Source organism: Lithobates pipiens, unplaced genomic scaffold (genome assembly GCF_037356315.1).
Source record: "Lithobates pipiens isolate NorthernLeopardFrog02 unplaced genomic scaffold, aLitPip1_a1.2 Scaffold_30, whole genome shotgun sequence".
NCBI lineage: Eukaryota > Metazoa > Chordata > Amphibia > Anura > Ranidae > Lithobates > Lithobates pipiens.
The window spans coordinates 138,244,153-138,269,210 of record NW_027507791.1 but is presented as its reverse complement, the minus strand read 5'-3'; the positions used below and the strand labels follow the sequence as shown (position 1 = coordinate 138,269,210).

The following is a 25,058-nucleotide window of genomic DNA, read 5'->3' as shown; positions in this document are numbered from 1 at the left end:
TCCCCCTTCTACCCTCACTCCCCGTTCCTTGGCACAATTTTCTTCCATGCAGCCAGTCCCCGGTGACAAAAATGTTGGGGACCGCTGGTATAGGACATTCAAAATGAATAAAAAAATGTGATTTTAGTAAAATATCGGATTGTGTGTGTGTGTGTGTGTGTGTGTGTGTGTGTGTGTGTATATATGTATATATATATATATATATATATATATATATATATATATATATTATATAAAATGTGTGTTATCTTTTTTGTAACTCTTTTGGCATTTGTACATGACTATTTCTCTTAGATTTTATATACTGCCATTTTTTCTAATCTACAGTGTACACTATATGTGTTTCTCAGCTGAGAACTGAACTATCAGCATTCATATGATTGCTTGATTCTCCTTTAAGAATAAATACTCAAGCCTCTACAAATGTATACAATTCTGAATTCTAAATTAGAACTCAGAGTCTTTAGATATAGCAAATTACCTAAAGCTGCCTGTTCTGAAGCTTGCATGATTCAGCCAACTCTTGTTTGTCTAGGTCTCTAATCTTGGATGGTTGGAGAGAAAAACTGCTTCTGCCTTGTATGAAACTCCACCAAGTGCAACCATTGATGAGGCTCTGCAAAATTTCCTAAAGGTGAGCTTTTGCACAATGCCAGTACACACTTTTCCCCTCCTTTAAGTAGGCCTACAGTATATGCAAATGTTGAAGGTTTAGTTCACTATTCTTTTTTTCTGATTTGGAGTTTACATATGTACAAGTATAATACTGTATTTACCAGGATTGGCAATGTCATCACTGTGCAGGACCAGGCCCACTGTAGCCATCTGAAAAACTGAGGCACATTTTTTTTTAGAAGGTTCTAGTCAGATCCAGATTCACCATGGTCCGGTAGGAGGGAGGGATACCAAAATCAGAACAGTATACCAAAAGCGTCATATCATAATAAAAAACTAAAAAGGTACTACAAAAGGTGAGATGAGCCTTTAGCTGAACTCCATTTACATCTATTGACTTTCTTGGTAAAGAAATCCCTTTACCCTAGCTGAATCTGTAAGGATCATTTCAAACAGTGCAGCTTTTTTAAATCTCATTAAAAGGTGAGCTCCAAATGGCTTACTTTCTGCAATTTTCAAATAATAAGATAACTTGCTTTTCTCCTTGAGCTGTGGGATACCAGTATTTCTTTATCGTACATCATAGGACACAGGGCCTCAAGTATTTACTTAGTGGGTTATAGCTACCTTTAGGTGTTGACACATCCAATACAGAAAGTTGACTCCCCTACATAACCCCTCCTCCTTCCAGGAGTACCTCCGTTTTTTCACCAGTGTCTAAAGGTGTTGGCATGAGTGAAGATGTGCTCTGCGGAGCTCCAGAAGGGATCCATGCTGGATTTAAAAAGCCTTCAACAACCGGATCCATCCCGCAACTGCGGCTCCAGGATGGTACCCGGGCCTCACATAGGACGAGGTTTTGCCTGTAACGCTCCTCTTTGAGTGCTGGACTCTATGAACCAAGACTCTTTGTGGTCTTGCTACATTACTTAAAGATGTCATGAGGGGTACTATACATGGTCCAAAGGAGTAGAACCCCTATTAATAGGGCCCCAGTCTTTGAAGGTATAACCCCGCTGCGATGGGTGAAGTTTGGATCTGCCTGTTTACAGCAGTATCCTGCAGTGAGGAAAAGGTAAGAGAAAAGCATAGGAACTGCAAAGTCCACCTATGACTTTTCTTTAAACTATATTGTAATGCTTTAAATACTCCTCTAGAGGGAGTAAAAAATGTGATACCCTGTTTAAAACTGTGCTTGAAACAGCGCGTGTCTCAGCAGCTGGGGGGGGGGGGGATCTCTCCCCCTAAATGGGGAAAGGCTGGGGATATAGGTTTTAAAAAACCATGGAGAAGCTGTGTCTAACCCCCCGCCGCCCGCCTACTGTTACTAAAAGAGAGCACTGGAAACATTACTTGCCGGTAACGTAATGGAGACACCGCAGCGCGGCTGCAGTCTCCTCTCCTTTTCTACTGTGTAAGAAGCCCCCGTGCTCTATGTCAAAAGAAAGAGGGCGGGGAAGGAGCATGGCTTAAACGGTTGGCGCCATGTGCGGACTCAGTGTCCTTACAACACACGGCGCACAGTAATCAGGCTCAGACCTGAAAGCTTAAAGCTGATACTCTGCAAGCAGACAGTGTCTATCAGAGCAGCGGAAGCAAGGCTGCCACACAAAAGAGCTGGTGCACATGAGGCGTTTACACAGGCATTTTGCAGTACAGGAAAAGACTTATTGTTTTGCATTAGATCTGTCTATGCTTCTACTGTTTTTTCCTACTATTTGTTCAAGTAAATAGAACAGTTCTTAGAGGGCCTCTGTTTCTTTGTGCTTTGCACTATGGCTTCAAAGCTTACTACTAAGTCACCAAAACTACCCCCAGGCGCTGGGAAATCCAGTCGTGCCTCCACATTGTCATCCTCTCCGGAGATACCTGACATGGTAAGCCAGGGTGAGTCATTGGAAGCAATTGGTGGTGCAACTGATTCTGACACTTCAGCCCCTGTATACGTGACTGAAGATGCATTTTTCTCTGCCCTGCGGAGCTTAGAAGGAAGATTAGCCACTTTAATCGCATCCTCCATTGGATAAGAAGCATGCTAGATCCCTCTCTCCCACTCCAAACTCTTTACCAGGGGAACAGGATGATACCCTCAAACAATCAGTAAAAAACAAACATTACTCCTTTGCAGAGGAAACAACAGTTGAAGTTTCAGCTTCACAATCTGAGGTACAAATCCTTATGGACATGGTTCGCTCAACTTTCATAAACCATGAAATCCTTACGGACATGGTTTGCTCCACTCCACTTTCACTAACAGTGTCAGCTGAAAGTCTGGTTTCTTCTTTGGGTTTCTTAAAACCTTCACAACCAGTAAATGCATTTCCAGTCCACACATTACTAGAGAAGCTTATTTATACCGAATGGGATCATCCGGATAAGCATTTTCTCCCTCCAAAGAGATTCTCAGTTCTCTATCTTATGGAGGAAAAATTCACCAAAAAATGGAAAGTTCCAGCAGTAGATGCTGCGATTTCCAGTGTGAATAAGAGTTTGACTTGTCCAGTGGACAATGCACAAATGCTAAAGGATCCAACAGATAAAAAGTTGGAATTCCTGTTAAAATCCTCTTTCTTTAGCAAGTACTGTTGCTCAGCCTGCAATTGCAGCTATAGGCATCTGTCAGTCCTTAAAAGACAGATTTACAGAGGTCCTTAACGAGCTCCCTGCACAACAGGCCAGTGAGTTGGCCGATTTACCAAAAGCATTATGTTTTGCCATAGATGCTATGAAGGATTCTATTCACCTGGCGACTTGCCTTGCACTTGTGCTAGTATACATGCGTAGGACCCTTTGGCTAAAGGGTTAGTCTGCCGAAGCACCCTGCAAAAACCTACTGTCTAGTTTTCATGGGGAGCAACTATTTGGCGATGATTATGGATAAATAAAAAACGTTTTCTATTTGTAACATTCAAAACAATTTCCAGTGGAAAGAGTACTCTTTTTTTTTTTCAGTGAAAAGAAAGTATAAACATCTGTCATTTAATTGGGCTTTCTCTCCTGCGCCAAGCGCATCTGCCTCTAGGCAGTACTAAGACCTCTTCATGAAGAGGTGTCTCCCCTCACCAAGGTTGGAGGTAAGACTTCTGCATTTCGCAGAAGTCTGGCAAAGGGAAACTCAGGACAGATGGGCTCTCTCCACAGTGACTAAGATACAAACTAGAGTTTCGGGAGTTTCTACCATCTCATTTTCTGTGATCAAACGTTCCCAAGGGCTCAGGGAAAAGACAATCCCTGTTTCAAGCATTAGACCGATTATTGACTCAAGAGGTAATCATACAGATCCCCACAGAAGAACAAGGTTTTGGTTTCTATTCAAACCTGTTTACGGTACCAAAACCAAATGGAGATGTCAGGTCCATTCTGGATCTAAAAAATCTAAATAGTTTTCTGAAAATCCACTCATTTCGAAGGCAGTCGATCAGGTCAGTGGTCTCCATCCTACAAGGTGGAGAACTTCTGGTGTCCATCGACATCAGGGACGCATATCCGCATGTCCCTATATTTCCCACTCCCAAAAGGTTTGCGAGATTCAAAGTGGAACAACACTACTTTCAGTTTGTGGCCTTGCCCTTCGGGCTAGCCACAGCACCACGGGTATTCACAAAAATACTGGCCCCACCTCTAGCCAGGTTGGGGGCCCAGAGCATAACAGTGTTTGTATACCTAGACAATCTATTGGTAATAGACCAGTAGTCAGTGACTCGCTTAAAGCAACACGTACACATAAAAATCAGTTACCTGGAAAGTCTCGGTTGGATCCTCAACCTAGAGAAGTCTTCCTTAAAACCAGTTAGAAGGCTGGATTATTTAGGTCTGATCATAGATACAGCCCAGAAAAGGTTGTTCTTGCCTTCAGCAAAGATCAGCTCCATACAAGAACTGGTACAGATGGTCAGGTCAAAAGCAAATCCTTCAATTCACCTTTGCATGAAGTTATTAGAAGCAGTCCCCTATGCCCAGTTCCATTCAAGACTGTTACAAAACAGAATCCTCTCTGCTTGGAACAAGACGATCCAAGCTTTGGACTTGCCAATGCGGCTGTCCCCAAGAGTGTCCCAAAGCCTCAGTTGGTGGTTACGAAGCCAGAATTTTCTGAAGGGAAAATCCTTCAGACCAATAATCTGGAAAGTAGTAACGACAGATGCCAGCCTCTCAGGCTGGGGAGCGATATTAGAGGAGATGACTGTCCAGGGACAGTGGTCAAAACTCGAAAGAGCCCTGCCCATCGACATCCTAGAGATTCGGACAGTGTATCTGGCTCTGAAAACCTGGACCTCCAGGTTAAAGAATTGTCCAGTCCGTATTCAATCCGAAAATGCCACGGCTGTGGCCTATATCAATCACCAAGGGGGTACCAAGAGTCTCTCAGTTCAGATAGAGGTGAACCATATCCTAACTTGGGCAGAAAGGAATGTCCTATCCATATCCGCAGTTTTCATTCCGGGAGTAGAAAATTGTCAGGCATACTATCTAAGTCGCCAGAAGTTATTCCCAGGGGAATGGTCTCTTCACCCCAAAGTGTTTTGGGCTGTTTGCCAAAGATGGGGGACTCCGGACATAGATCTTCTAGTGTCCAGGTTCAACATGAAGTTGGTCAACTTTGTGTCCAGAACAAGGGATCCACTCGCATACGGAACAGATGCGCTGGTAACCCCGTTGGATCAGTCTTCACTGATCTATGCTTTTCCCCCCGATTCAGTTGCTGCCTCGACTTCTTTGCAGGATCAAGCTGGAAAGAAAGCCGGTAATTCTGGTAGCACCAGCATGGCCCAGAAGGTCATGGTACGCAGAGATCGTAAAGATGGCAGTGGAGGATCCTTGGCCTCTCCCGTTAAGGCCAGACCTGCTCTCGCAGGGGCCGATATTCCATCCTAATTTACGAACGCTAAATTTAATGGCTTAGCTATTGAAACCGACATTCTGAAGAAGTGTGGGCTTTCCTGGTCAGTTATCTCAACTTTAATCAATGCAAGGAAACCAGTTTCCAGAGCTATATATTACATAGTTTGGAAAGCTTACGTTTCCTGGTGTGAATCCAAGGGTTAGCACCCTCGGAGATATATCATAGGCAGAATTCTTGCCTTTCTACAATTGGGCATAGAGATGAAGTTGGCCCTAAGTACTATTAAGGGGCAAGTCTCAGCCTTATCGGTTTTATTTCAAAGACCGCTTGCTACGCATTCTTTAGTCTGGGGTTTTATGCAAGGGGTGATGCTGATTAGTCCGCTAGTTAAATCACCTTTAACCCATTGGGACTTGAATTTAGTTTTGTCAGTGTTACAAAAACAGCCATTTGAACCATTACAGCATATTCCCTTAGTCCTTCTGACTAGGAAGCTATTTTTGGTTGCTATATCCTCAGCAAGAAGGGTTTCAGAATTGGCTGCTCTTTCTTGTAAAGAGCCATATTTGATTATTCATCAGGACAGAGTGGTGTTATGCCCTCGTCCAGGCTTTTTGCCAAAAGTGGTTTCAGGCTTTCATCTGAATGAAGATATTGTCCTGCCATTGTTTTTCCCAAAACCATATTCCAGGGAAGAAAAGTCATTACATTGTCTTGATGTAGAGAAAGCAGTGAAAATCTATTTAGAGAAAGCTGCTCAGATTCGTAAGACTGATGTCTTATTTATTCTGCCAGAGGGTCCTAAAAGAGAGCATCGAAATCCACTGTTGCTAAGTGGATTCGGCAAGTTATAATTCAAACTTATGATTTAAGGGGTAAGATTCCCCCTATTCAAGTTAAAGTGGTTGTAAACCCTTATAACACACTTTGACCTACGGGTAAGCCTAGATTAAGGCTTACCTGTAGGTCCAAGAAATAGCTCCTAAACCTATACGGTTTAGGAAATATTTGCCCTTAGACAGCGGCGCGCAGGCACACTGAGCGCGGCATCGTCAACGACTAAGATGCCGCATGTGTCGGCTCCCGTGTGCATGCGCGGGAGTGACATCGCAGCTTCGCTGAATGACAGCGGCGGAGCTGTGAGACCCCACGAGAAGATGGATGCGCCGGACTACAGGGGACAGCTGTGACTTCGCTGGCTCCTGTGTCAGGTAAGTGACACATAATGGACTACTATGCGATGCATAGTAGTCCATTATACTTTGCCTTAGCAGGGAATGAAAGAGGAAGTAAACCCATCAGGGTTTACTTCCTCTTTAAGGCACACACTACCAGAGCAGTTAGTGCTTCTTGAGCAGTGCGTCACCAGGCCTCCTTTGCTCAGATTTGCAAGGCCGCAACTTGGTCTTCAATCCATACATTCACAAAATTGTATCAAATGGATGTAAGAAGGAATGAGGATACCGTCTTCGGGCGCAGTTTGCTGCTGGCAGCAGTATAAGTCCTCAGGTCTGGGAGTGCCATACGGGTTGAGTCTCCCTCCCCTCAAGTAGCATTTCTATGGGACATCCCACTAAGTAAATACTTGAGGCTCTGTGTCCTATGATGTACAATAAAGAAAATTAGGATTTTTAAAACTGCTTACCTGTAAAATCCTTTTCTTGGAGTACATCATAGGGCACAGAGCTTCCGCCACTCTGTTTTATGGGGTGTAAGTATATTGCTTATATTGCTTGGCTACAAAAAGTGAGGTACTCCTGGAAGGAGGAGGGGTTATATAGGGGAGTCACCTTCCTGTATTGGGTGTGCCAGTGTCAACACCTGAAGGTAGCTATAACCCACTAAGTAAATACTTGAGGCTCTGTGTCCTATGATGTACTCCAAGAAAAGGATTTTACAGGTAAGTTGTTTGAAAAATCCTATTTTTCACACTTTCTCTGTAGTTCTTGCAGAGCAGTGCTGACATCCTTGTGTTCCCTGCTGTGGGAAGACCCAGCCTGCCCCCCCCCCCCCCCCCCCATCTCTTCAGCACTTGATTGGCATTATATATAAACATTGCTGCAGTCCCAAAGGATCATGGGAGATATATTTCTGAGAACCAAGTCTAACATCAATGGGATATGCTATAAGGTGCTTCACATGTAGAGAGTCTGTAGAGAGTGAACAGTGCCTATGGGTAGCAGATCACAACTAACCAACCTCAACCATCAAAGTCCAGACCTAAATCCAATTGAGAATCTGTGGCAAGACTTGAAAATTGGTGTTCACAGACACTCTCCAGCCAACCTGACAGAGCTTGAGCTATTTTGCCAAGAAGAATAGGCAGAAATGTCACTCTAAATGTGCAAAGCTGGTAGAGACATCCCCAAAAAGACTTGTAGCTGCAATTCTACAAAGTATTGACTCAGGGGGGGCTGAATACAAATGCCCCCACACTTTTCACAGATTTATGTTTAAAAAAAAATGAAAACCATTTATAATTTTCCTTCCACTTCACAATTACGTGACACTTTGTATTGGTCTATCAAATAAAATACATTTACGTTTTTTGGTTGTAACATGACAAAATGTGGAAAATTTCACGGGGTATGAATACGTTTTCAAGGTACTATATATGTCCCAGTTTGGAAAATCCATCTGCAAACTGCCCTGCCCCTGTGCACCCTTGCTTTTTATAACTTATTCACTGATTTTCAAATGTATTCCTTGCTACATTTGTCCCAAGTTGAGGGTGAGGATAATTTAGCATTGGGGACTACTAATTGCAATGTATGCAACAAAAAATCCCTGTTTGAAACTCAAATTGTTAAAGCATTTTAGACTTTGTTTTTATGCAGATCAGATTAAGTATGCTGGGGAATACCCTGTGGTAAAGTTAAAATGTCTTTCTCTTATAATCACTGACTGACACAGCTCTTCTCTTAGCCATTTGGTTGTTACGCCACCTTTAGGAGAATACTAGGCATTACATGTTATGTAAAACATAGAACTTTCCAGTTCCTCCCAAGGGGCGGTCCCTTAGATAACAACCCCCCAGCCTGCCATGCAGTCATCCGTTTTATTTTGCCTAGTGAAGCAGAAGGACCTAGGAACCCTGACGGGCCCATCGGTCCGTCTTTTTTTCTGCAGAAGCTTTGCTTTTTGCGCAAGATGTTAGATCCTGTGATCTGCTATCAACAGCCGGCTGGGTGACAGGCTGGATATAATTATCCTTGTAGTCTCCCCAGCCTGGCCATTGAGTGTGTGCAGACTAGAGCTCCTCGCTGGATCGTCCACAACGAACCTCAGCTCCAGAGGTGGTCGTGAGCTTTAATGCTCCGGGGAGCACATATTACCGGGCTACTGTGCCAACAGCCACCCTGTACTGATCAGAGAGTGGGTCTATAATGGAATGTCTCCCAGCTCTTCAGGACTGGTAAATACAGCTCTCCCTGTCTTGGTGGGGCTGAGCAGCTGGGCATTCCCTGGGAGGTCGATTCGGGGGTCCCTCACCTCCCTCTCTTCTCTCCCTGTCCCTATCCCCCCCCCCCCCCGTGGGGGATGCTGCGTGTGGCTGACTAGAGGTGTGTGTGTGTGTCATGTGCAGGGGCTCTCACCTCTGGGGGGGCCCGAGTCTTTACCAAGGTATTGGCTCGAGTCTTGGCGTTGCTGCAGCAACGCGGGATCGCGATCATGGGATACCTAGACGATCCCCTCCTGAGAGCATCTTCCGACTCAGAATTAGAAGAGGATGTGGCGATCACCATGCAGACCCTGCAAGAATTTGGGTGGCTGTTGAACCTAAAAAAGTCGGTGGTAGTACTGACTCAGCGTTTGGAGTACCTAGGCTTGCTGCTGGACTCCAGGGAAGCGAGAGTGTTTCTCCCTTCAGACAAGCTACAGACTCTCAGAGCCGTGGTAAAACTGCTGATGAACCGCAAGTGGTGGTCGCTTCGCTTCTGCATGCGAGTCCTGGGAACCATCTCCTTCAAGGCAGTACCATATGCCCAATTACACACCAGAGTTACATAGTTACATAGTTAGTAAGGTTAAATAAAGACACCAGTCCATCCAGTTCAACCTGAGTGAGTGTCTACAATTGTCCCTATCCCTTTACATTGCACACTCACATTGGACCCTACCCTCAAGGAGCCCACAATCCAAGATCCCCATTCGTATACTAGGGCCAATTTTAGACAGAAGCCAATTAACCTACCTGCATGTCTTTGGAGTGTGGGAGGAAACCGGAGTACCCGGAGGAAACCCACGCAGGCACAGGGAGAACATGCAAACTCCAGGCAGGTAGTGTCATGGTTGGGATTTGAACCAGTGACGCTTTTTACTGCTAGGCGAGAGTGCTAACCACTACACCACTGTGCTGCCCTAGGTTGATACAAACATTTTTATTTATGGAGATGCTACTGTTGATACATTGTGTCATGTCCGGTCTGGGAAGGTGTCTAGAGCAAACACAGGTATTCCTCAAGAATAAAGTCCAGAACATAAAACGCCAGCATGCTGGTAAAAAATGTTGTCCCCAGTCCAGCTTTCATCTGCACAGCTCTGCGCCCCCCCGGCCGCCATTTCTGCCCCCCCGGGACGGTTCCTCTCAGCTCTCCCCTCAGTAACTGTCTCCTTTCATCCTCCATAGAGATCTGCAGGGGGAGATTTTGAGAAAGTGGGACAAATCTCTGTTGTCCCTAGATCGACAGATCCAGGTGAGCCAGTTAGTCAGAGATTCCCTGATCTGGTGGCTGAGGTCCCCGGTGCTTCAGTTTGGGAAGTCGTTCCTGCCTCTGAAATGGAAGGTGATCACAACGGACGCCAGCCTATCCGGCTGGAGAGGATTGCTGGGGGTTCCGTCGGCTCAGAGTCTCTGGTCGACGGAGGAATGCAGGTTGCCGATCAATCTGCTCGAACTAAGAGCGATTAGGCTATGCCTCTCCACATGGTCGATGAGACTGCAAGGGCGTCCGATCAGGATCCAGTCAGACAACGCCACTGCAGTGGCATACGTCAATCACCAAGGAGGAACAAAAAGCTCAGCCGCCGCACGGGAGGTTGCTCACATACGTCGGTGGGCAGAGCGACATGTACTGGCCCTGTCGGCCATTTACATCCCGGGAGTGGAGAACTGGCAGGCGGACTATCTAAGTCGCCAGATGCTGGACCCAGGAGAATGTGCGTTGTATCCGGAGGTATTCAGGCTACTGTGCCTGCGGTGGGGCACACCAGACGTGGAGCTTCTGGCCTCCCGTCTCAATCGGAAGGTGCTGAGATTCATATCCAGGACAAGAGATCCGTGGGCCTCAGCGTCCTTGGTATGTAGACCTAGTGCGCCTGGTGGCGGACGCCCCATGGCGACTGCCGTTATGAGAGGACCTTCTGTCTCAAGGTCCGATTCTTCATCCTGCTTTACCATCGCTGGTTTTAAAGGCATGGCTATTGAGAGCCAGGTGTTGAGGAACCGGGGTCTATCGGACTCGTGATCCCGACTATGTTGAGAGCACGGAAATCTTCCTCTCGGAAGATATATCATCGTACCTGGAAGGCCTACATCTCCATGTGTGAAGAGAAAAGATGGCATCCGCGCTCCTTTTCTATATACAGGATCCTGCTGTTTCTCCAGCAAGGGGTGGACCAGAAATTGGCGTTAAGCACCATTAAGGGACAAATATCAGCCTTGGCTATCTTCTTTCAACAACCTCTGGCATCTCACTCATTAGTGAGTACTTTTGTCCAAGGGGTGCGTCATGTAGTCCCTCCGGTGCGTCCACCGTTACCCCCGTGGGATCTGAACCTGGTGTTATCGGCGCTTCAAAAACCGCCATTTAAAAATATCAAGGAGATTCCCCTGTTGACTCTTTCCCAGAAAGTGGTCTTTCTAGTGGCCATCACATTGGCCAGGAGGGTTTCGGAACTGGCGGCTTTGTCCTGCAAGTCGTCCTATCTGGTTATCCACAAAGATAAGGTGGTGTTGCATCCGCAACCATCTTTTCTGCCGAAGGTGGTCTCGGCGTTTCACATCAATGAGGACATTGTGTTACCGTCCTTGTGTCCTAAGCCGACACATCCTAAGGAGGTGGCCCTTCACACTCTGGATGTGGTTCGGGCTCTAAAAGTGTATTTGTCTGTCACTGCTCCCTTTTGGAAGTCAGACTCACTGTTTGTTTCAGTGCCTGGTCCAAAGAAAGGCATGGCGGTCTCGTCGGCCACCATTTCCAGGTAGATTAGACAGATTGTAGTTCAAGCTTATGCCTTGAAAGGGCAAGTGCCTCCTTTCCGGTCACGGCCCACTCCACAAGAACAATCAGAGCATCTTGGGCCTTCCGTCATCAAGCGTCTGTCGCTCAAGTGTGTAAAGTGGCGACCTGGTCGTCTGTCCACACGTTTACCAAGTTCTACAAAGTAGACGTCAGTGCATTGGCTGATGCCTGTTTTGCCCGCAAAGTTTTGCAGGCGGCTTTATAGTTGCAATTGTATATGCAATTTTTCCTTTTTCCTGTTCTTTTGGGTAAAAACGCAGTACCTTTTAAGTAATGCACTGTTGCATTAGTTACCACAGTTTTTGGTGCAGTTGAGGGTAGTCCCTCCTGTTGAGGTGTACCCTGGTTTCTGTGGTGGGTTTTTTCCACGCACTGTTGTTTTTTGTGGGTAAAGTTGTACTAGTTCCCACTTGCCATGGTGGATGAAGTTTTATGCTGTTTTCCCACCCCTTGTTTTGGCACTGCTTGGGGACGTCCCAGTGGCTAAGAGAGAGAGCTGTGTCAGTTGGTGAATATAAGAGAAAATAGGATTATTTGTACTCTCCGTAAAATCCCTTTCTCTCTAATTCACCGACTGACACAGCACCTGGCCCTCCTGTTTTTTCTTTACGTTATACTGCTTGTTGACATACTGATGACTGCATGGCAGGCTGGGAGGTTGTTACCTAAGGGACCGCCCCTTGGGCGGAACTGGAAAGTTCTATATATTACATAACATGTAATGCCTAGTATTCTCCTAAAGGTGGCATAACAACCCAATGGCTAAGAGAGGAGCTGTGTCAGTCGGTGAATTACAGAGAAAAGGATTTTACAGTGAGTACAAAAAATCCTATTTTCTAGCACTGCACCACTGCCATGCATTTAAATTAAAAGTCAGTTATCAAACCTATACAGACCCTGAGGTTAATTTACATAAGGAGCAGAAGCTGCTTATTTTTGCAAAGTACATATTCATTGAGTTTAGTAAATAAGGTAAATCATTGTTTGCTTCGCTCACCGACTCATGTCTTATCAAAAATCCTGTTTCTTTCATTTCTCTCACACGATTATTTATTCAAAGTAAAAAACGCTTCACCTTTTTTACTAAGGCTCAGCAAAAATAGTAAGTCAGTCAACAGTAACTGAATTTATAGCCTAACTCCATGTTTATCGTGCCTATAAATAGTTCATTTGGGCCAAGCTGGCCTAATCAATCTATTCTCTTCACAAATAAATGTGCCCACTGGATGTGCTGTATGAACTGTACAGTATGTAGCATCAGCTACATACAGTATGAAGCGATGTGTTATCCTCCAAATGACCCCTTTTACCAGTGCAGTACAGCGCCATCTTATAATGGGTGTGGCGGTGATCAGGGACACTGGTGACAGTACGAATTATTTATTTTTTTAACCCACTTTCACCAAAGCAATATATTGTTACCATGGTAACATTATACTACTGTGGGGAAGTGATCATAATTTATTTTTTACACATTGTTTGCTTACAGCAAAGAATTTCATTGCTATATGCAAGCATTTTACTAAAAATCCATTCATTTGTTTTTTTGTTTTTTTCTGTGATCAACTGCGATTGGCCACAGCTGATCACATGGCACAGATGGGCCATGATTGGCCCAGTCTATACCATGTGATCACTGTGACCAATCACAGTGACCAGTCTTAGCAACACAGTTGTACATAATGGGTAACTAGTGGTCAGATGGTACCAGCAGCATGCCGGTATGGTGATCAGTCATCGGCTGTGTCTGGTGGACACAGCCAGTGACAGGCTGTGCAATTCAGGAGGATGTCCTATGAGCCCACCCGGATCTACGAGAGGCCCGTCCCAGCATCAATCGCCCATAGGCTGGACGGGAACCTGTTAAACATGCTTGGTATAAACACCGGCCTGTATTTTTATAGGTTAAAGAGAAAAAAAACTGGCAAGGAGGCATTGTCTCAGTGTTAAAGACAGTAGTGATATCCATGTAGGAGGGCTATAGTAAATTTGGCAACATAATCAACCAATGCAATACTGCCTACAATTCCTTCTTTTAACTGCATCACTGTAACATCCAGGTTACTTAAATATTGTTGTGTGAATATGTTCAGCTTTCAAACAATTAAAATAAACTATATGTTGCCTTAAAGACCAAGTAGAGAAAAAATATAAATGGGGATCAGGAGACAACAGATACCCTGACCAAAGAAAAAATTTGTGTTGGCTAAAGTGTCCAATGCTTACAGACTGAACCTCGTTAGTAATATCAGGGTGACCAAAGATCAGGAAAAATGAAAGACCAACAATACCTGATATATAGTTAGGTTCCGAAAGTAAGTATGGCCAAAAAATTTGAGGGGTTTTCAAACTAGGTGAGGGGGGAAGGGTCTAGAGGTAGATATAGTCAGTGCGGAACATATTCCAGAAGGTAGTATTGGCAGCATTAGTGGTAGGTTGACTAAAGCACATAAACCCATGGTAAGTATAGTAACAAGTCCTAGTTGCAATCTCAGAACACCCAATAAGAGGATAGTATGCGACCGGTCTAAACTACATGGCATGTTCACCAATGCCAGGAGCCTGGCAGACAAGATGGGTGAACTAGAGATACTGCTGTACGAGGATTTGGATTTTGTGGGAATTTGAGAGACCTGGTCCAACAGCTCTCATGATTGGCTGGCATCCATTCAAGGGTATTCCCTTTATCCCAGGGATAGAGAGGGGGAAGGGTATGTCTATATATCAAGAATAATGTACAAGTGATTGTGAGATGACATCACTAAGGGAGCTAAGGAGGAGGAGGAATCCTTATGGATAGAGCTCCAAAGGGGTGAAGCTAAGAAGAAATTAATACTGGGAGTAATAATACTGGGAGGGAGGAGGTGGAGGTGGACCTCCTATCACAATTTGGATTAGCAGCAAGAATGGGAAGTGTCGTCATAATGGGGGATTTTAATTATCCAGGCATAGACTGAGCGGATGGAACCACGCATTCGTCTAAGGCTCGCCAGTTCCTAAATGTCTTGCAGGACAATTTCATGGGTCAGATAGTAGACCCACCAATTAGAAATAAAACGTTACTAGATCTACTGATTACCAACAATACAGACCTGATCACGGATGTGGAAATACGGGGCAATTTAGGAAGCAGCGATCACAGGTCAGTTGGCTTCAGAATAAATTGCACAAATAGGAAACATAAGGGGAATACAAAGACACTGAATTTCAAAAGAGTCAACTTCCCTAAACTAGGAACCTTGCTAGAAGGCATAAATTGGGATAAAATCTTAGGAACAAAGAACACTGAGGAGAGATGGGTTTACTTTAAGGGCATTAGCCAGTGCATCCCATTGGGCATGCCCTGGGAGGTAGATTAGGCAGTCCCTCTTCTCCCTTTCCTCTCTCCCTGTCCCTGTTTTCTCTCCCCCTCTGTGGGGAATTCTACGTGACTGTGCTGTAGTGTGGTGTGTGTACCTGGGCCAGGGGTCCTCCAGAGGGCTTTGATCCTTGATCGGGGGCTGCTCTGGCTGTCTGTGTCCCTGTGCTGTCATCTGTCTCTCTGCTGGTGTCTCTGGGCTCTGCATGTGCTGCCGCCATAGCACTGACTGCTGCCATTTTCTGTGTACAATATATCGTCACCCATTTTCTGTTTGCCTCTGTGAGAAGCATGGTCGTGGCCATTTTCCCTGTGCATTTTTCTATACAAGGGAGGCCGGCGGCCATTTTCTTCCCAGCGCTGGTTCCTCTACCTCAGAACAGCTCAGTTTTTGTTTCTGGACACAGGTGAGCTGACACAGGACACAGCAATCAGCAGCAGCACGGCGCAGCACTCGGTCGGGGTGGTGAGTCCTGCTGTGGGGCCTCTCAGTCTGTTAGCAGCTAGGAGGGTGGGATTGAGCACCTTGTCCTAAGTCCCCAAGGGTGGCAGACAGGGTGGGTCAGCATGGTGTCAGAAGCTGGTGTTTCTTCCCCAGACCTCCCTGAAATTGCAACTGGCTCGCCTGCAAACAGTGCAGTGCCGTTGGATGCTTTGTCAGCGGTCCTTGAAACATTTGTTGCCAGGGTGGAGGCAGCGTGCGGGCGCAAGGGGGGTAAAGCACGGCCCCTGCCCCCCCCTTTCTCTGGGGAGAGCTCTGATTCAGACTCCGGCCCCCGCAGTGACTGGCGTCCCCTGTTTTGATGTGTCAAAGGATGCTGAACAGGACCAACTGGACAGTGAGGATGATTCCGTGTCCATGTAGGAAAAATTGTTAGTTGGAGCACTTATCACTGCTGTGCATGATACCCTGAAGATACTGCCGAGGTGGCGGTCCCTTTTGGGTCTTGTAAGCGAGCCCGTACACCTAAGGTGTTTCCGTATCTGACTTAGTTTGATAATTTCATATACAAGGAATGGGGAAGCCCGCAACGGACCTTTTCGGCCGGTCCCTTTGAAGAGAGCCTTCTTAAAAAATGGTTGGCTCCCCCGGTCGTGGACCCCCCACTATCCAGGGTAAACAAAGTAACCACGATCCTGGTAGAAGGGGCTCCTGCATTTAAGGACCCTACCGACAGGAGGGCTGAGGCAGTGACCCGGTCCATGTTTACGATAGTGGGGTCAGCGCTACGACCGGTACTGGCTACGGCATTAGTGTCGCAGACCCACTGAGTGGGCAAAACGATTGCACCGTGAATTGGAGAAGCAGCAGTCTCCTCCAGTCTGTGTGGAACTAGCAGACCAGTTAGTGCACGGCCTCTAGTATGTCTGTGATGCGGCCCTGGATACTCTTCCCCTGCTCTCCAGAGCATCAGTATCAGCAGTGGTGCTGCGGCACCTGATCTGGCTGAAATGCTGGTCTGCGGACCAGGCATTTAAAAATGATTAAGAATGTCACAGGTGGGAAGAGCATGTTGCTTCGACAGTCCAGGAAGGGTAAGGAGCCATGCTGCAGGCAAGGGCCCTCCTTTTCCGCTCAGAAAAGGCTTTTTTGTCCGCCCGGGACTTCAGGTAAACAAAAGCGTCCCTGGCCTCAAGCCCAGCAAGCCTGCGAACAAAAGTGCTACCGCATGAAGGTTTGCCCTGACACACGGATGGGGGGTCGTCTACGGGAGTTTGCAGCTCGGTGGGCCTCTCAGCTGTCCGACCAATGGGTCTGCAAACTGATTTCATCAGGCTACGTGATAGAGGTCCTCTCTTGGCCACCAAACAGATTATTTTCCTCCAGCATACCCTTACTCCCAGCTCGCCAGGAGGCCCTCTTTGGGGCAGTAAGGGACCTGCTCAGCCGGGGGTGATAGTGCCTGTTCCAGAACAGGAAAGTTTTCAGGGATTCTACTCCAATCTGTTTTGTAGTCTCCAAAAAGGAAGGGGTATGTCCAATCCTGAACCTAAAAGCCCTCCTTTGTGAAAGTACAGAGGTTCAGAATAGAATCAGTTCGCTTGGTAGTCACTGCACTCCATCAGGGGAACTCCCTGGCGTCTCTGGATATCCAGGACACGTACTTTCACATACCCATATGCCTCAGGCATCAGAGGTTTCTGCGATTTACAGTGGGGGAAGACCACTACCAGTTTGTGGCTCTCCCCTCTGGCCTGGCTTCAGCACCCTGAGTCTTTACCAAAGTATTGGCTCCAATTTTGTCGTCGTTGCTACAACGCGAGTTCGTAATCCTGGGTTACCTAGGCGATCTCCTTCCGAGAGCAGCTTTCGCCTCAGAATTAAGGGAGGATGTGGCAATCACCATGCATACGCTACAGGAATTTGGGTGGGTGTTGAACCTCAAAAAGTTGGTGCTATTGCTAGAGTACCTAGGCTTACTGCTGGACTCCGTGGAAGCAAGAGTTTTTCTCCCTTCAGACAAACTGCAGACTCAGAGGTGGTTGAGGAACTGCAGTGGTCGGTGGAGTTTCTGCATGCGAGTTCTGGGTCTCATGGTAACCTCCTTCGAGGCGGTACCATACATCCAATTTCACACCAGAGTCTTACAGAAGGAGATACTGTACAAATGGGACAAATCTCCATTATCCCTGGATTGGCAGATTCAGGTGAGCCAGTTAGTCAGGAACTCTCTTCTCTGGTGGCTGAGATCTCCGGCCCTTCGGTCCGGGAAATCGTTCCTGCCTTTTCATTGGATGGTGATCACAACGGATGCCAGCCTGACCGGCTGGGGTGGGGTACTGGAAGTACAATCGACCCAGGGCCTCTGGTTGAGGGAGTAATCCCAGTTACCAATCAATGTGCTCGACCTTCGAGTCATCAGGCTATGCCTTTCCACATGGTTGATGAGACTACGAGGGGCGTCCGATCGGAATCCAGTCAGACAACACCATGCCGGTGGCATATGTCAACCATCAAGGAGGAACAAGAAGCTCGGCTGCAGCACGGGAGGTCGCTCACATCCTTTGGTGGGCAGAGCGACACGTACTGGCCCTGTCGGCCATATACATCCCGGGAGTGGAAAACTGACAGGCGGACTATCTAAGTCACCAGATGCTGGACCCAGGAGAATGGTCACTGCATCAGGAGATGTTCAGGCTTCTTTGCCTGCGGCGGGGCACACCAGATGTGGATCTTCTGGCCTCTCAGCTCAATTGAAAGGTGCGGAGGTTCATATCCAGGACAAGAGATCCTTGGGCGGACACGCCGGACGCGTTGGTAGCTCCATGGGAGCAGCACCGGCTGATTTACACCTTCCCTCCGCTCAAACTATTACCACATCTGCTCCGCAGAGTGGAGGCCGAGGGGATTCCAGTAATACTGATTGCCCCAGATTGGCCTTGGCGTCCTTTGTACGCCGACCTAGTACGCCTGGTAGTGGATGCTCCTTGGCAGTTACTGATGCGAGAAGACCTTCTGTCACAAGGTCCGATACTTCATCCTGCTTTACCATCGCTGGTTTTAACGGCATGTCTGTTGAAAGCCAGGTGCTAAGGAACCAAGGTCTGTCGGACTCTGATTTCCACTAAAAAAATCTTCTTCTCTGAAGTTATACCATCGTACTTGGAAGGCTTATATCTCCATGTGTGTTTCCAGGATCCTGCTGTTCTTACAGGGTGGAATAGACCAGAAGTTGGCCTTGAGCACCATCAAAGGACAGATATCAGCCTTGGCTGTTTTTTTTCCAAGGACCCCATGCGTCTCACTCATTGGTGAGCACCTTTGTACAAGGGGTCTGGCATGGAGTCCGTCCGGTGCGTCCACCCCTACCTTCGTGGGATCTGAACATGGTGCTGTCGGCGCTTCAGAAATCGCCGTTTGAGAACATCAAGAAAATTCAGTTGTTGACTCTCTTTCTCAGAAAGTGATCTTTCTAGTGGTGGTGTTGCATCCGCAACCTTCTTTTCTGGCGAAGGTGGTTTCGGCCTTCCGTCTCAATGAAGACATTGTGTTATCTCTGTGTCCTAAACTGACACATCCTAAGGAGGTGGCCCTCCATTCCCTGGTGTGGTGCAGGCCCTAAGGGTATATTTGTCTGCCACGGCTCCCTTTCGGAAGTCAAATTCTCTGTTTGTTCCGGTAGCTGGTCTGAAAAAAGGGCTGGCGGTCTCATTGACCACCATTTCCAGATGGATCAGACAAATCGTGGTCCAGGCTTACGCCCTGAAGGGGCAGGTACCCCCCTTTCCTGTCACGCCCCATTCCACCAGGGCAATTGGGACCTCTTGGGCTTTCCAACATCAAGCGTCAGTTTCCCGGGCGTGTAAGGCGACAACCTGGTCGTCCATTCATGCTTTCACAAAGTTCTACAAAGTTGATGTGAGCGCATCTTCTGATGCCTGCTTTGGCCGCAAAATTTTGCAGGCGGCAGTGTAATCGTTGCAATTTACACTCTTTCCTCTTGTAAGAAGACATTTTGAATGTTAATGCATTCTGATGCATATGTTGACCGTAAGTTCTGATGCGGTTGGTTCAGAGGGTGACTCCTCTGTTGGAGAGCACCTCTGGTTGTGGGTAAAGTTGTTTGCTGTTCCCACCCCTTGTTATGACACTGTTTGGGGACGTCCCTACAGTCAGAATTAATGGAGCTGTGTCCCTCAATGAACAAAAGAGAAAATAGGATTTTTGTACTTACCGTAAAATCCTTTTCTCTGAAGTTCATTGACGAACACAGCACCCACTCCTCCTATTATTTTAAGTTATAATGCTTGTTGACGTACTGAGCTGCAGGAAGTAGGCTGAGGGGTTCTTGCCAGAGGGACTGCCCCCTGGGCGGAACTGTACAGTTCTGTTGTTTTCCACATGTATTACATGTTCTGCCTAGTCCTCTCCTGAAGGTGGTGTAATAATCCTACGGTCAACATTAATGGAGCTGTGTCCTTCAATGAACTTCAGAGAAAAGGATTTTACGGTGAGTACAAAAATCCTATTTCAGAACTCCGCTGTAACATTAATAAATCACCGGGACTGGACGGCTTGCACCCGAGGGTACTTGGGGAACTCAATCAAGTAATTGCCAGACCATTGTTCCTAATTTTTACTGACTGGAATGGTACCAGCTGATTGTAGAAAAGCCAATCTAGCACCAATATTTAACCACTTGCCGACCGCTTCACGCAGATATACTACGGCAGAATGGCACCCCCTCTTGTCCGCTAAAAAGGATTTTTTCCCTCCAATCTTCATCTTCTTCCAGCTCGTCACAAAGCCCTGTTTGGGGCAGTACAGGACCTGCTGCTGCGTGTGGTGATAGTACCTGTACCGACGCTGGAAAGGTTTCAGGGTTTCTACTCCAATCTGTTTGTAGTCCCAAAGAAGGAAGGGGTCCCTCCACTCCTGGACTTCAAGGCCCTCGACAGCTTTGTGAAAGTACAAAGGTTCAGGATGAAATCGGTTCGCTTAGTGGTCACTGCACTCCATCAGGGGGATTTTCTGGCATCCCTGGACATCAAGGACGCATACTTGCATGTCCCCATATGCATCAAATATCAGAGTTTTCTGAGATTTGCGGTCGGGACGAGCACTACCAATTTGTAGCTCTCCCTTTTGCCCTGGCGTCGGCGCTGAGGGTCTTCCTGCTAGCTCCAATTTTGGCTTTGCTAAGGCAGCGAGGCATCGCAATTGTGGGTTACCTGGACGACCTCCTCCTGAGGGAAGCTTCTGCCTCAGAATTTAGGGAGGATGTGGCAATCACCATGCAAACTCTTCAGGAGTTTGGTTGGGTACTGAACCAACAGAAGTCGGTTTTGGTGCCGACTCAATGCCTGGAGTACCTGGGCCTGATTCTGGAGTCCTCGGAGACGAGAGTCTCTTACTTTGGACATGCTGCAGACTCTTCAAGCTGCGGTGAAGTTGTTTGTGTCCCGCAGGTGGTCGTCACTGCGTTTTTGCGCGCGAGTCCTGGGTCTTATGGTAGCCACTTTCGAGGTGGTACTGTATGCTCAATTTCAAACTTGAGTCTTACAAAAGATGGGGCAAATCTCCGTTGTCCCTGGATTGTCAAATTCGAGTGAGCAAGCTAGTCAGGGACTCCCTGCTCTAGTGGCTGAGGTTGCCAGTTCTTCTATCCAAGAAATTGTTCCTTCCTCTTTATTGGACTGTAATCACAACGGATGCCAGCCTGACGGGTGGGGGGTGAGTTTGGGGCGTACAGTCAGCCCAGGGTTGCTGGACCCAGTAAGAATCCTGCCTGCCGAACAATGTGCTGGAACTTCGGGCAATCAGACGTTGCTTCTCCACATGGTCGCAGAGGCTGCAGGGGTGTCTGGTTAGGATACAGTCAGACAACGCCACGGCGGTGGTGTATGTCAGCCATCAAGGAGGAACAAGGAGCTTGGCTGCAGCACTGGAGGCCACTCACATCTTGCGGTGGGCATAGCGGCCGTGTACATTCCGGGCGCAGAAAACTAGCAATCAGATTACCTAAGTTTCCAGATGCTGGATCAAGGGGGATGGTCGCTACATCCGGATGTATTTTGGCTCCTTTGTAAGGTGGGGCACGCCAGATGTGGATCTCCTGGCTTCGCGCCTCAATTGGAAGGTACAGAGGTTTGTGGCCTGGTCAAAGGTTCCCTGGGCGGACGCAGCAGATGCGTACGTGGCTCTATGGGGGCATTATCGACTGATTTATGCCTTTCCCCCACTCAAACTTCTACTACATCTGCTTCTCAAAGTGGAGTCCGGCGGGATTCTGGTAATTCTGATTGCCCCAGATTGGCCTCGTCCGTGGTACGCCAACATAGTGCGAATGGTGGCGGATGTTCCTTGGCAGCTGCCAATGCGAGGGCACCTTCTGTCGCAAGGTCCATTACTCCATCCTGCTTTACCATCACTGGATTTAATGGCATGGCTGTTGAAAGCCAGGTGCTAAGGGACTGAGGTCTGTCGGATTCGGTAATATCCACTATGTTGAGGGCACGGAAATCATCTTCTCAGAAGATTTATCATCGTACGTGGAAGGCCTACATCTCCATGTGTAAGGAGATGGGGTGGTGTCCACGTACATATTCAGTTTCCATGATCCTGCTGTTTTTGCAGCAAGGAGCGGATAAGCTCTGGCTGTCTTTTTTTTTCAGCGTCCCTTGGCGACTCATTCATTGGCGAGTACGTTTATTCAGGGGGTTCCACATGTGGCCCCTCTGGTTCGACCACCGCTACCTCCATGGGATTTGCTCTCGGTGCTTCAGAAACCGTAATGTGAAAACATTAGGGAGATTCCCTTATTGACACTCTCAGAAAGTAGTCTTTCTAGTATATCACAGTCTTTCTAGTGGCCATTACATCTGCCAGGATGGTTTCTGAGTTGGCGGCCTGGTCTTGCAAGTCTCCCTACAAGGATAAGGCGGTGCTGCGTCCGCAGCTTTCGTTACTTCCAAAGGTTGTTTTGGCCTTCCATCTAAATGAGGACATTGTGCTTCTGTCCTTATATCCTTGGCCGTCACACCCCAAACAGGTTGTTTTGCATTCCTTGGACGTGGTCTGGGCTTTGCGGGTGTATCTGTCTGCTACGGCTCCTTTTCGGAGGTCAGACTCGCTGTTTGTATCAGTGGCTGGTCCAAAGAAGGGACTGGCGGTCTCATCGGCCACCATTTCTCGGTGGATCAGACAGATTGTGGTTCAGGCTTATGCCATAAGGGAACGGGCGCCTCCCTTTCCTGTCACAGCACATTCTACCGGGCAATTGGTGCCTCTTGGGTTTTCCAACATCAAGTGTCTGTTTGCCAGGTGTGTAAGGCGGCGATTTAGTCCTCCATTGACACTTTCACAAAATTTTACAAGGTTGATGTGAGCGCATGTTCGGATGCTTGCTTCGGCCGCAAGGTTTTGTAGGCGGCTGTTTAAGGCTACAACTCCTCCGTTGAGGAGCTCTGGTTGTTATGGGTGGAGTTATTGTTGTTTTCTGTTCCCACCCCTTGTTTCTTTCACCCTGCTTGGGGACATCCCTAAGGTCAACAAGAGCTGCTGTGTCCGTCAATGAACGATAGAGAAAATAGGATTTTTGTACTCACCGTAAAATCCTTTTCTCTGAAGTTCATTGATGGACACAGTACCCACCCCTCCTATTTCTGTTTGTACTGCTTTTGACATATTGAGCTGCTGGATGCAGTGTGTGGGGTTATAGCCAGTAGGACCGCCCCCTGGGCAAGTGTTGCTGTTTTTAACACTTTCTGCCTAGTCCTCTCCTAAAGGAGCAATATAATCCTAAGGTCAAGAAGAGTTGCTGTGTCCGTCAATGAAATTCAGAGAATAGGATTTTACGGTGAGTACAAAAATCCTATTTTTTTTTCGTTCAGCCCACAGGCTGCATGAGAATAAAAAGATTACAATATATGCCCCCCCCCCCCTCCCCTCCATGGTTTTCTCTGGCTCTCCTGCCCCAACAGGGAACCTGAGAATGCAGCCGGTGGTTCCGCCAGCTGACCATAGAAGGAACAGTTTGAAAATAAGATTAAAAAAAGAAAAGAAAAAAGCACCCCTGTCCCCCCCTGCTCTCCTGCAAAGGCGAACTCAAGCTTCGGTCTGGCGTCAAATGTAAACAGCAATTACACAGCAATTACACCATGCATGTGAGGTATCACCGCAAAAGGTCAGATTGAGGGCAGTAATTTTAGCAGTAGACCTCCTCCCTAAATCTAAAATGGTAACCTGTAAAGGCTTTTAAAAATGTATGTAGTTTGTTGCCATTACACGTTTGTGCGCAATTTTAACCACTTGCCGACCGGGCCATAGCCGAAAGACTTCTACAACGCGGTCAGGATTTTCTGGGTGGACGTCCTACCAGAATCTTGCTCTCGCGCACCCCCTGGGGTGCGCTCCCCCAAACATCCGTGACCGCCGGGTCCGGAAGATGATGGGTCAAATTACGGAGCGATCACTTGTAAACAAACCAGCGTCATGTCATGACGCCGGTTTCACCCTCCCCTCTCTGTACCGATCGGTACAGTGCGAGGGGAGAGGGGGAGAGATGGCAGCAGCGCTGTGGGCTAGATGTGTAGGACCCACAGCACTGCTCTGTGACAATAATCTGCAGTACTCTGCCCATACTCTGCAATGATCTGCCAATACTCTGCAACACTCTGCCAGTATTCACCAATACTCTGCAAAAAAAAATTAACAGAAACTAGAATTATATATATTTTTTATTTTAACAAATTTTCAGTCTTTTGATTTATAGCGCAAAAAATGAAAAATACCATCAAAAGAAAGCTCTATTTGAAAAAAATGACAACGATTTCATATAGGTACAGTGTTGCATGACTAAGTAATTGTCATTCAAAGTGTGAGAGCACTGAAAGCTGAAAATTTGGTCTGGTTAGGAAGGGAGTTTAAGTGCCCAGTGGTCAAGTGGTAAAAGCATGCCGTGTTTTGGTATCCATGTACTCGGCCCAAGATCTTTTTTTATTTCATCAAACATTTTGGCAATATAGTATATTTTAGTGCATTCAAATTTTAAAAAGTGTGTTTTTTCCCCAAAAAATGTGTTTGAAAAATTGCTGCGCAAATACTGTGTGAAAATATAATATAATGTTTGGAGTTTCAAAGTCATTTTCTTGCAAAAAATTTTTTTTTCATGTAAACAAAAAGTGTCAGAAAGGGTGTTTAGAAGAGTGGATGTTGTGCATAAAATGCCAGGACAGTTCAAACCCCCCCCCCCCCCAAATTACCCCATTTTGGAAAGTAGACACCCCAAGCTATTTGCTGAGAGGCATGTCGAGTCCATGAAATATTTTATATTGTGACACAAGTTGCGGGAAAAAGACAATTTTTTATTTATTTTTTGCACAAAGTTGTCACTAAATATAGACATATTGTTCAAACATGCCATGGGCATATGTGAAATTACACCCCAAAATACACTCTGTTGCTTCTCCTGAGTATGGGGATACCACATGTGTGAGACGCTTTGGGAGCCTAATCGCGTACAGGACCCCGAAATCCAAAAAACGCCTTCAGACT

At 46.8% G+C, this 25,058-nt stretch overlaps 1 protein-coding gene across 4 annotated transcripts in view; it reads left to right on the top strand.

The window, feature by feature from the left end:
* The window catches only part of RMDN3 (regulator of microtubule dynamics 3), a 266,534-nt gene that overhangs the window by 218,359 nt on the left and 23,117 nt on the right, over nucleotides 1-25,058 (top strand). For all 4 annotated transcript variants that reach the window (XM_077464901.1, XM_077464902.1, XM_077464903.1 and 1 more), the window contains one exon: nucleotides 536-634. In XM_077464901.1, the coding sequence (XP_077321027.1) occupies nucleotides 536-634 (99 nt within the window). The remainder of the gene's footprint in view (nucleotides 1-535; nucleotides 635-25,058) is intronic.